The following is an 11,309-nucleotide window of genomic DNA, read 5'->3' on the forward strand; positions in this document are numbered from 1 at the left end:
TTCACAACATTTTGCATTTGCAAATGCAGAACATTGAATTAAGCTATAAACAGAAGAGTTGAAGACATTAAACAGGTGGCTTACGCTTAAAAAATCTATTTGTTTATTTTACTTCGGAGTGATACTTTTGAGGTTGTCGCATTTTTTGGACCTCCCATCGACTTTCAGGTCTGATATCTCCTTGGTCCTTGCGGCGTGTAGGGTTGGTATTTGAGGAGCGATTGAAGAGAAACAGAAAATAAGGGAAAGGAAAGGAAATGGGATCTGGTGCATAGCAAGCATTTTATACCACCTAAGGTAACTATGCCAGCCATTCATCTATCCATTTAAAAAATTCTAACTTGTGTGATGTGTCTGACAGAACATTCATCATTGCCTTACATTTGCTGGACAAGAAAAGCATTGGACAACATCTTTTGTCTTATCCACACCGCTCGTGTCTTGAAACACATGGTATTTCTTTGACTGTTCGCACCGCCAATGAGCAACTAACTTGATGTTGTATGAAAATGCTAGTGGTGTGCGGAAATTCTTGTTATAGGATATTGGCTTTGGAACGTCACTGCCTGTTGACCAATCTTGATCGGGCACGTGACCGGTCAGGATATGCTATTCGCCCCCCCAATTCTCTCCCCCACATTAAAGTTCAGCACGCCCGATTTATATGAGAAGAAGAAACCACATCAGTCTCACCTGGGACGGGAATTCAGGCTTCAGAGTTTGGTTTTGCTTCTTCTCTAACCCAAGTCGTGGCAGGCTAATTTCGCCTCACGTGTTCACGTCCAAATGTCCCACCAAGAGATTAAGAAGGTATACAAAAAAGTGTGTTACATGCGGGTACCCACCTGGTTGTTTCACAACAGCCACCCTGGATGTGTGAATCATTATTTTATCTCCCATCTCGTCCCGTCTCGTCTCGCCTCGCCTCACTGAACTTTTATTATCACCTCACTTTACTTCAATCAGAACAAAGGGACAAAATGCCGAACTCAATGCCGGGGTCAGTGAATTGCACTTTCATTTATTCATGGCTAGCTCTCACGACTATAAAATTATTAATCACATGGATGCTCATTACTTTATAGCGAATCGCACCAAGATGGCAGCAAGGAGTTTCCTGACAAAGTCGAGACAATTGCAAGATTAGAGTCCACAATGGAAGCGGTTAAAGAGATTCAAAGAATATGCAAGGTTCCATCAATCTGCTTTGGAGTTCTCCACAAAGGCGAGGTCATATTCGCGCGAGGTCTCGGCGAGAGACGACCAGGATCTAATCTATCCCCTGACGAAGATACGTTGTATCACCTTGGCTCTGTCTCGAAGATGTTTCTTTCTAGTGCCATTGGAATCGCTGTTGATGACGGCAAGTTAGGGTGGGATACTGCCGTCTCTACATACATTCCTGACTTTAATCCTATCGGAGACCCAGAGATCGGGAAGAGGGCTGATCTGATTGATTGCTTGCGACACTCCACAGGACTCGGGAACCCTCAAATCCTGATGCAGGCTCCACGAGGCCATATTATTGGGCTCGAAGAAGATTTCGTGAAGCTCATGAATGAGGTACCAACAAGCAATGACTCCGGTCAGCGATTCAATAACTGGTGGCTGTACAATAATTACAGCTATGCACTGGCAGCTATTGCGCTCCAAAACGTTTACGAGCAACGCTACCATAAGTTTCTTCGAGAGCGAATCTTCAAGCCATTGGGAATGTCCAGAACTGCTGTAACCACCTCAGATTTCATTCATGACGACAACGTCGCACCTCCAACAGCAAGGCTGGAAGATGGCCAGGTCGTGTTATTAAACTCAGAAGAGTTCACGTCTGGCGAGCACACCCCAACGCTGGCAGCCATGGGAATTCGTAGTAGTGTCACGGATATGCTGAAGTGGGCCACAGCGGTACTTGCTGCCGAGAAAGCGGAGTCCAAAGCGAAGGAGCATGAAATAGGAGGCTTACCTTATCCATCGGATATCCCTAATGGCGACAGCTCTACTCAATACCCATCAAGAAATCCACTTAAGAACATATCTATCACACGGCGGAGCCAGTGGACACGTCCCGTGCCTGACAAATATCAAAACGAGTCGGCATATTGCCTTGGCTGGTGCCGTATGAGGATGCCTACTTCCATGTTGGGCTGGACCGGTTGGAATTACATGACTCGATACGACGATGAGAAGACCAACCAAAACTATATCCTTGGCACATCCTCACCACCAAAGCTGGTAATTCAGCACAATGGGCTCAATAATGGCAGTTCCTGCGCCTTCTACACCTTTCCCGAAACTCAAAGCGCCATTATAGCCTTCTCCAATGGCATTCAAGACGGCGACGCCGCGGACTTCACAGCACACACCATAATCCAAGCGTTGTTCGATCTTCAACCCCATGTCGATCTTCTTCCATTGGTAAAAATCGAAGCCGCCAAACGTCATAATCAATTCTACCAAGATATCTTATCTGACTGGAAGAAGTACCGTAATACAGATCAACCAGAGGCACCGCTCACAGAATATGAGGGTAAATACGAAGCTCTCGCCACGATACTCAATATAGCTCGCATACACACTTCAGACGGAAAGAGATTATCTATCACCTGGGGTAGAGTTGTTAATACCCGGCGGCGACTTGACTTTTATAACAAAGATACATATAGTTTCCTACCGTTGACGCAAGACGAGTGGCTAGCAGAATCGATGTTTGATTGGGATTACTACACCACTGGGCTGCTAGAATTCCACAGGGATAAGGAGGGGAAGGTCAATGAACTGTCGTGGAAGTATGACGAATGGGAGCATCCAGCTATTTTCAAAAGGAAAAGTGATTACGCTACAGAGACTTGTGGCGTTGCTAAAGAGACTCGCGAAGAGAATGGCAGTACTAACCGAGAGAAGTCTGGTTGAGCACAATGACTAAAAGAGTAGTAGCATATTTAGTCTTATTTATAAGGCCTTAATTAAATATTTCAATCTTATTATATTAATTCTATTAAACCTGCACTAAATAACTATATAATTATAGCCTAATATAAGTTACTATAACTTAATTTAAGTTATTTATATTTCTCTTTTAATTAATAATAGTTTTAAATATATTAAAATAAGCTTTTAATTACTTGTTTTTAATTTTCAATTCATAAATAATACTATGGTTTCGGTTTTAACCTAGTTACTTAACTAGCTTACACGTATATTACTTATATTTATTAGTTTTAATTATTTCTAATTACTTTTAAATTATATAATAATATATTATATTATATTATATATACTAAAGAAATTTATATATAAGAAATTTAAAATATTAAGCCTTTTATAAACTAATATATTATAAGATATATATTTATACTTTTATGGCTTTTTATATTTTAGTTTTCTTTTTTTTAGCTTTAAATTAATTTTATAAAAAAAACTTTTTGTTTTATTTTCTAAGCTTAAAATATTATATTTATTATAAATTATATATTATTTAATAAAGAAATAATATAAAATATAATAATATATAACTAAAAAATATTAAAGTCTTATATTAATAACTTGTTTTACTTAGCTAAATATTAATATAAATTTAAGTTAACTTTATGCAATTATTTTAAAAGGGGCAATTTAGAAATTCTCATAAGGATTTGGCTTTTATTATTTTTCGTAGTAACTTATTTTAATTCAAATCAAGGAGAAAACACGGTTGCAAAAGGCATTTCTGGCCATAGCAAAACAGATACATTATCTGGTTTCTGCATGCCACTTGGTTTCTATACACTAGTTGATTTTCATACAATATTTGATTTGTATACTATTTCTAGTCTCGTGGTCACAATATCCTGTTTGATTTTGCTCAAGTAATATTCTACGATGGTTACAAGCGGACCTGCTTACTCGCTCTTCTCTATATATCTCAGCGTCCTCTATCAGCAGGATACCAAACCAGACCCGTCCGGTTTCTCAGCCTCGCTAGAAAAAGTTCAAAGTCGGGGAGGAGAATGGCGAACCCCGCATTAGCGGTATTTCCGTTTTAAGAAACAAGCTCCCATATCACCGCACCTCACTCCCAGGTAACTCCACTCCGCCCCCAAACTGCCGCCCATCGCCATGCAGTTCCCCCACATACCTACCCTCACTATCCAACTCTTCAGCCCTAAGCCCATACCTCCCCTGCGTACCGCTGCCATCAATCTCAACCGCCCTATCCACCGCCAGATCCGTCCCAACCTTCCCCTCCTTCTCAACATCCTCAATAATCTCTTTCTCCCCCACCACCCCACCACCCCCCTTCTCAGGAAGTTCCGCCCTCCCTCCTGCCTTCCTAACCCCCACCGCCGCAGCACCAGGTACGAACGTACTCGCCGGCTCCCCTGGCGTCTGAGACTGCGTACTAACCTGCTGTTGGACAAGAAGAGCCTTCTTCTTCTGCCTTCTCGGCAACCAAACCAAGAAAGCTCCCAACATCACCGCAATCAGAACCAACGCACCCAGCACCCCGCCCACAATTCCCGCAACATTAACCTTTTGCCCTCCACCCCTTCCAGAGTTGGGGGCGGAGGTTGGGGTGGTGATGAGGGTTTGCACGCCGGTTTCGGTGACCTGGAAGGTGGAGCCGCCGTTCGTTATGGTGTAGACGATGGCGCCGGTGACGACTGCTGTTGAAGGGTTGCTGGCGTTGACGGTAGTTGTTGTGGCGAGGACGCTGCGCGGGTAGCCGGCTGAGGTGCAGTAGGTGTCGTAGATTGAGAAGGCGTCTGGGATCTGCGAGGGGTCAGTTTTGGGTTAGGTTCTGGGGTTGCATTTGGTTTATAGGGGGGAGAGGGAAAGAGGGAGGGGAGGTACCTCTGCCGTGCCGGTGCAGACCTCGATGATGCATCTGGAAATCAGGGAGGTGGCCTTGGTGGCTACGGCTGCGGTGCAGTAGCAGCCGTTGTAGTAAGGACTTTCTCAATTCGTTAGTCTTGCCTTGAGATTGGATTTAGAATGGGGGGAGATGGCTGAGGAAAGAGAGGGGAGGGGAAGGGGAAGGGGAAGGGGAAGGGGGAATACCTAGTGCAGCCCAGCGCCGCAGCGAGTATGAGCCCATCCGGTTGTCCGCCGAATGCTTCCTGCATCAGGCATTCTCGGACGCAGCCCTCGGCGACTGCATATCCATCCGAGCCGGTTATGCTCACCGTTGAGAGATCACCTGGGGCGGCTGTCGTTATTGCTCCCGGTTCGCCGCCGTTACCGTTAGCAGCACTCGCGCTGCTGGTTTCAACGATGACGCTGTTTGCGCTGGTTGTCGCGGTGCTAAAGGCAAAGGGGTTACCGCCGAGATTGAGAGTTGCAGTTGCGGCGCCATCTGCGCCGAGGACGCCATGGAGCGCGCATATAATTGAGATCAGAATCTCAACTTTCGTGTGAGGGGCCATTTTCGCTGTTACCAGCTCATACTTGACCCTTAGGAGGAAGCTGGGCGAAGAGGAAGTTCAAGAGAGGTGGAAAACCAACGACGATGAGGTTTCAAAATGTGTGGCACAAGAGGGCGACACGAACCATTTTGAAAGGACGGCAGAGCCTCGTGATGAATCTCATGCCGTTTCTCTAACCCGAGCTCGGTCATTGAATCAAGCCATAGGGTGAAATTGGCGTATCAGAGACTCGGGCTGAAGCGAGCGGGCGCTGCTGTCAATAAAAGCTTTCGGCCCCTTGTTGAAATCCGGTGAAGTGATTGGCAGGTTTTGCCGTGAGGCTGACAGTTGTACAACTGTTTTGGGGAAGTGGGGCTTCCCCCTATCTGGTTGGTCCAATCGTGGAAATTGAGACGTATTTAAGCATTTCGCCAAGCCAAACATAGATTTCGAATTGGATTGAAGATCCGCAGGGATGTTGTTACTTGTAAGGATATTTGAAGCATTCGAGAAAGGTTGTTTGATAAGTCGGTTTTTGGGCCGCGAACTATCCTCATAGAATTTCAGAAACCTCTCATATCACTCAAACACTTGCTAACCTTACGGAACCTTTCCTCGTTCTTCCCCTGTTCTAACGCCAAAGGAACCGGGAGGACAGTCCTCGTATTCTCATGTAGATGTAGAACTAAGAAAGGCTGCGAAAACTCGACTTGATTCAACCCCGCGCTTGACGAAGAAAAGGGAAAGAAGATGCAAAAGACAATCATTTTGAGAATATCAAAATAAGGTGCCGCCATGAACAAGATCGCCTATCTAGATCTCCTCTTGAAGCTCAAAATCATCTCACTCGCACATGATACATTACTTCTCCGCCATGTTGAACACTCGTCAGCCGGGGGCAATACACCGTCATTGTTGACTCGGTGACATACAAAGCCAAATAAACAAATACAATGATACCCGAGGAATTGTTGAAATGATATCTTCGGTCTGGACTTGTCCTCCCACTTGGAATCTCGTCTCTTCAAAAGGGGTGATCCTTGCACACCCAGCGAATCGAAGTTGCAGCAGGTCTTCGCTGCATTCACCGAACCGGATCTTTTATATCATTCACTGCTCCCGCCGTCGCCCTTGAGCCGCACTCGCGGGGTTCTGTCTCTATTCTTGCACTACGTAAGGTAAAGAGACGTCCTTGTCTGCCTTGACGTTTCTGGCTTGCGCTGGGCTGTCTCTCATTTGAAAACGACATCACGGACCTCACTCCTACGTCGGTACTGCGGAACGCCCCTCCCGCGACCTCGCCACACCGCGCTTCGCCCTCGCACCGGGCCGCGAGGAAACCCGTCAATCCGAGTATCGCTCTGATGCTCACTGTGTGATTATGTAGACGCTGCTTGTGCCACAGAGTCATTCGGCAGATCTTGCACTCGAGCTGATCTCGTTGGGCAGTGCTTTGCTCACAGATTCTACTCTAGAGCGACACCTAGAAACTCATATTTAGCAGGTGAGAATTTTTTGGTGGAGATTTGTTCCGGCCAAATATTGCGTATTAAGGTTATCACGTGCTTATATGACTCTAATTACAGCCAAACCAAACGCCACAAATACAATTTTAGCGAGATTAGAAGCTACGGGCTCGCAAGACAGCTAGGGTGGGTTTCCGGGCGAGGGAGAGAGCTCTACGGATTAGTTTTGCTCCTCTTATAATTAAAAAAAGCCCCTTCTTGAGTTTGGCTACTTCTTTACCTATAATGCTTGTTGATAAAGAAATAAAAAGGCAAAGCAAGCTCAGTAAGCACCGTATAAGGCTATAAGAGAAGATATAGAATAATTAATTCGAGTCCGGACTAAATATATAAGCGAGTATAAGCTTAGGAGTAACTTTACTGGCCTATTAATTCTAGAGGACTATTTAAATAAAAGCTCTTAAAAACACGAGTTCCCGCACGCTTATATATTATATTAGTGCGAGCTTGTAGCGAAATATAGCTATATCTAATAAGGAGAGGGTTTTATAAAAGAGAGTTTAAAATATAAAAGTAAGGCTTGGAATAACTCGTAAACAGAGTTAAAGAGCTTAATGAGTAAGAGTAAGGCATAAAAAGCCTATGAGAGATAAAAGAGAGTTCTGTGTCTGTGGTGTCACGTGATCCTCCTGACCTCGTACTTTTACAATTGCAATATTCAGCGCAATCTCTCATTCTCTACTCGCTCCAACAACCCACTTCGCAGCCCATCCAGCAAGCTCACAACTCAGTCTCAACTACGCAAGTATTAGCATTCAACCATATCCCGATACTCTCAAGAAACTTACCTCCAGGCTCACGACCCTTCATACTTAATCGTCCCTTGATCTTATGTCCCAATACCTTAACCTCATCCTTCCCAAACTTCAGGTGTCTCACCGCCTTGATATTCATAATCCCTCTTTGCTTCCTATACAAATCCGCTTTGGCTGCTTTCTTATCCTGGTTCTCTCTCCTCTTCTTCAACTCCTCGTCTTCGATCTCCGAGTCCGTGAGATCCTCTTGCACGCCCAGGGATGAAGCGTCGTCGGAGATTATAGAAGTGATGGAGGATGCGTACTGTGTGAGTTCTTGTCCGAATTCCTTGCTGCGTTCATCGCGGGGGTCGGTGGGAGGGTCGTCAATTTCTTTCTCGGAGCCGGGGGCTTCGCGGGGGATGCGGACTGGGCTGTGCTCGTCTTTGTCTTTCATGTCATCTCCCGGGTTGGAGCTCACGATTGAGCTCGCTCCGTCGATTCTCCCTTGATCGACGAGATCTTGGATAGGCTTTGGGGTCTCACGCTTGACAATTCGGGTCCGGTATCCTTCAGCAACGCTGCATTGCCACGATTCATAGGTCTCGTGCTCGTCGTTTGTTTTTACCCACTGGTAGTGCGTGTTGTCCATCCCCATCTTGAATCGCACCGTCAATTTCACGGTGCCGATTTTCGCCGCCTCGATGTCGTTTCTCTCCTTGTTGACATCGGTGAGGTAGTTTTGCGTCAGTGATTTCGAGTTGGCTTTGTCCGCCTTGTACACCGGGAGCGTTAACTCCGTCACGGTATTATCGACGAGGTCCGAAAGCCAGTACATGGCATATGCAGTGGGGTGTCGGGAATTGAAGGAGAAAAATTCGAGACGGAGAGGAGCTTGGTAACGGCGTCGAACGGGTACGATGACCCTATGTTTGTGAAGTTCGTTGGTTCCTTCCTTGATATATTTCAAGTCCCATGAAGCACTCTGCTCACTCTTGTTAACCCAGTCCCTCGAAATAGCGCCTTTGCCAACATCGGTATTGAGAACTATTTTGGTTCCGGCAAGGACGCCGGTGGAGTCTTCTGCAGTTACATTTTCACCGAGAACCTCAACAGATCCCAAATCCCATCCCAGGAGATTTGGTGGCAATTTGAGATCGACAGAGCGGAATAGAACCGAGATCATGATCCGACCATATCCCATTCCGCCATCCAACGCATAAATGGCAGTGCTTTGTGAAGAAGTCTGTAATACCTCGCTCAGCTTGATTGTAACAGCGCCAAGGATCGGGTCATGCTCTCGGTGAACGCTGTTTCTACAAGTGACGGTAAAGATACTTGATCTCCAATCGCGAACAAACCGTTCAGTTTGTGCATTGAAGATGGGATTTGACGATTTGACTTTGGTCCTGGTCTTGAAAACCAAATCATCGTTTTGAAGAATGGTGCAGTAAGAGGATGGCAAGTCATCAGCTTCTTCATCCGTATTTTCACCAGTGATTTGAGCTGGTGTCCAAGGCTTGTACGACCCAAAACTTCCACTCGGTCTTTCAATCTCGAGGTTCTCAACTTCATGGATAAGCAGAGAGCAGATACCGGAAGGCAAGCTGGGATCCGGAGGTGTGGTAGTGACGTCGATCTCATGCTGTGTAGTTACGATTCCTTTGTCGTCTTGAAATTCTGGTCGATCCCGAATTTCCTTTGGTAGAGCAACGTTCTTTCCGTCAGATCTCATTGACTCCTTGAATTGGGACCTGGGGAACATTCCAATATCCCAGTAGAGCTTGCCGGGCAAGGTCTCGCCTTTGTCATCCTTGAGTTCATCTACCCGCTCTTCGATCCGGTTGCTGTAGTTTTTGATCAGTTCCCGGAGGTCGAAGCTGACTTTTCCGACTACGTCATCTGCGGTGACCATATCGGAATCCCAGAGCTCGACAGAGAGTCTCTCGCCAGCCGTCAGCTGATCTTGGTAGATCAATAAGCAAGTTTGCTCATTCCAAATCGGGTTGAGGTCCTGTTCAATGATGCGTGTACAGTATACCGGTTTTCCGAATTGTGAGAATGCGAGAGTGATGAACGGGTCGCTCTTGCCAGACTTGTCCTGGGCTGCAATTCCTTCTGCCCGCTTCAATTTAATGTAGATCAAACCCATTGCATCGGTCTCCTTTTTCACAGCATCACCCTGTAGCATCTTGGACATGTCCATGATCAATGACTTTGGGGCGACGTAAACATCTAAAGCAGCTGCGATAGAGGAATTAACAAAACCAGAGATGAGTGGCAAGTTAAGCACATTGATACCCTTCGATGTCAAGGGTACAGCTGATGCATCAATCTTCGGCAAGCCCATGAACGTGAAAGTCAGATTCTTGAGAAACGGAGGATTCGGCGTGAGCTGGAATCGCAGTCGAATAGTTCCGATAATTCCATTCAGCTCGACGAAGATGGGAAGTGGGATGCCGACAAGCCCTTGAACTCCTAGATAGAAGACGACTTCCAAATGCAAGTTCTTGGCCTTACCGATGACGCCTTTGGCGGGAATTGCATGATATGCAAACGACATTTCGAGGTTGTAGTACTTGGCACCCTCGACGTCTTCCCCTTCTAACTTGCGTTGTTCTGCTTTCTTTGCCTTTTCTTCAGCTGTTGGCTCTTTTCCAGCCGCCTTGTGCTTCGCGTCAGTCTCCTCTTCGGCACTTGGTAGCGATCTCAAAGATAAGATCTTGAAGGCCTGGTCTCCCAAACCGATCGACGAAACTCGGACGTTCTGGATCAGGGCCGGTGGAACAGATGCTTGCATTACATCTTCGAGTGTGTCTGCCACGGCAGCGAACATTTCAGGATTGATCAACTTCCACACAATTCCAACAAGCGAGTTCATCCACTCGACAGACTCAGGCAGGAGACTTTCAGTCGCAGCAGTAGCACGCCTGCGTTCAGCGTCCCAGTTGACGGCATTTGCATTTTCTTGGATATTTCGAAGCCAGAGGTGAATTCCACAAGCAACGGTGACTCCAGCGAAGAGAGAACTGATGAGGCCTTTCCAACCTCCCACAAATATCCAACTCAGGGCCACAATCCCAACAAGGACCGCAATAGTGGTCTGCTGCACAGCTCCCTCCAAGGCATAGAAAGCAGCCTTGAGATCTGCCAGTGGGAGAGGGTGGTACAGAACCTCTTTATTCTTCGAGTGTTGTAAATACTCCTTCGTTCTGTTCGGGTCGGCTTCTGGCGGTGCTAGGTCGTCCAGTGTCTGTCTGTAGGCCTCCCCATCTCCAGTTGCCCGCCTATCAGGATTGGGAACAGTGATCTTTGGTCTCCGAATTGCTTGCTCAAAAGATCCATCAACATCTTGAATAAGGACTTCGTTCTTCGTTGTTGGATCGATCACTCGTCGTCGAGAAGCTGCCTTTGCTGCTGCGATCTTTTCTGAGTCTTTTCCAGAAGCTGCTTTGGATGCATCGGATTTCTGGAGGTTCAGACGCTGGGCAAGCTCTTCACCAAGTTTTTGGATAGTGGGAACCTGTGTTGGCCTCGGTTATTAAAGCTCACAACTGCTGAGTTGAGGTGCGCACCTTGTTCCTTTGAGAATATGGAGGCATCTTGAGCTGACCCTGAGTTGATGGTGATGCTCTCCAAGCTCAAAGTGATCTTTCTTCGAGTTCAAC

At 46.2% G+C, this 11,309-nt stretch overlaps 3 protein-coding genes across 3 annotated transcripts; 1 reads left to right on the forward strand and 2 right to left on the reverse strand.

Annotated features, from left to right (window-relative positions):
* Positions 1-980: 980 nt before the first annotated feature.
* Positions 981-2,910, forward strand: K444DRAFT_638956 (beta-lactamase/transpeptidase-like protein; the record flags this gene model as incomplete). Its single annotated transcript, XM_024884323.1, has 2 exons — positions 981-1,000; positions 1,086-2,910. 2 exons carry the CDS (start codon positions 981-983, stop codon positions 2,908-2,910), a joined length of 1,845 nt encoding a protein of 614 aa, XP_024726378.1.
* Positions 2,911-3,816: 906 nt separating this feature from the next.
* On the reverse strand, positions 3,817-5,536 carry K444DRAFT_671079 (uncharacterized protein). The gene is made up of 4 exons (XM_024887709.1): positions 5,038-5,536; positions 4,831-4,930; positions 4,115-4,749; positions 3,817-3,957 (listed from the first exon to the last, which is right to left on the reverse strand). The coding sequence occupies exons 1-4, from the start codon at positions 5,400-5,402 to the stop codon at positions 3,915-3,917; spliced, it is 1,143 nt and encodes a 380-aa protein (XP_024726379.1). The 5' UTR covers positions 5,403-5,536; the 3' UTR covers positions 3,817-3,914.
* A 1,833-nt stretch (positions 5,537-7,369) lies between these two features.
* On the reverse strand, positions 7,370-11,267 carry K444DRAFT_671080 (C2 domain protein). The gene is made up of 3 exons (XM_024887710.1): positions 11,217-11,267; positions 7,696-11,164; positions 7,370-7,644 (listed from the first exon to the last, which is right to left on the reverse strand). The coding sequence occupies exons 1-3, from the start codon at positions 11,241-11,243 to the stop codon at positions 7,628-7,630; spliced, it is 3,513 nt and encodes a 1,170-aa protein (XP_024726380.1). The 5' UTR covers positions 11,244-11,267; the 3' UTR covers positions 7,370-7,627.
* Positions 11,268-11,309: the final 42 nt, after the last annotated feature.

Source organism: Hyaloscypha bicolor (genome assembly GCF_002865645.1).
Source record: "Hyaloscypha bicolor E unplaced genomic scaffold K444scaffold_191, whole genome shotgun sequence".
Lineage (NCBI taxonomy): Eukaryota > Fungi > Ascomycota > Leotiomycetes > Helotiales > Hyaloscyphaceae > Hyaloscypha > Hyaloscypha bicolor.

Excerpts from the sequence above, each read along its gene's own strand:
- K444DRAFT_671079 (XM_024887709.1), bottom strand. The coding sequence starts at position 5,402 with ATGGCCCCTCACACGAAAGTTGAGATTCTGATCTCAATTATATGCGCG. Across the intron at positions 4,931-5,037 it reads GCGGCGCTGGGCTGCACTAG|TCCTTACTACAACGGCTGCT; the intron begins GTATTCCCCCTT and ends GAATTGAGAAAG. Across the intron at positions 4,750-4,830 it reads TCTGCACCGGCACGGCAGAG|ATCCCAGACGCCTTCTCAAT; the intron begins GTACCTCCCCTC and ends GACCCCTCGCAG.
- K444DRAFT_671080 (XM_024887710.1), bottom strand. The coding sequence starts at position 11,243 with ATGCCTCCATATTCTCAAAGGAACAAG. Across the intron at positions 11,165-11,216 it reads CATATTCTCAAAGGAACAAG|GTTCCCACTATCCAAAAACT; the intron begins GTGCGCACCTCA and ends AGGCCAACACAG.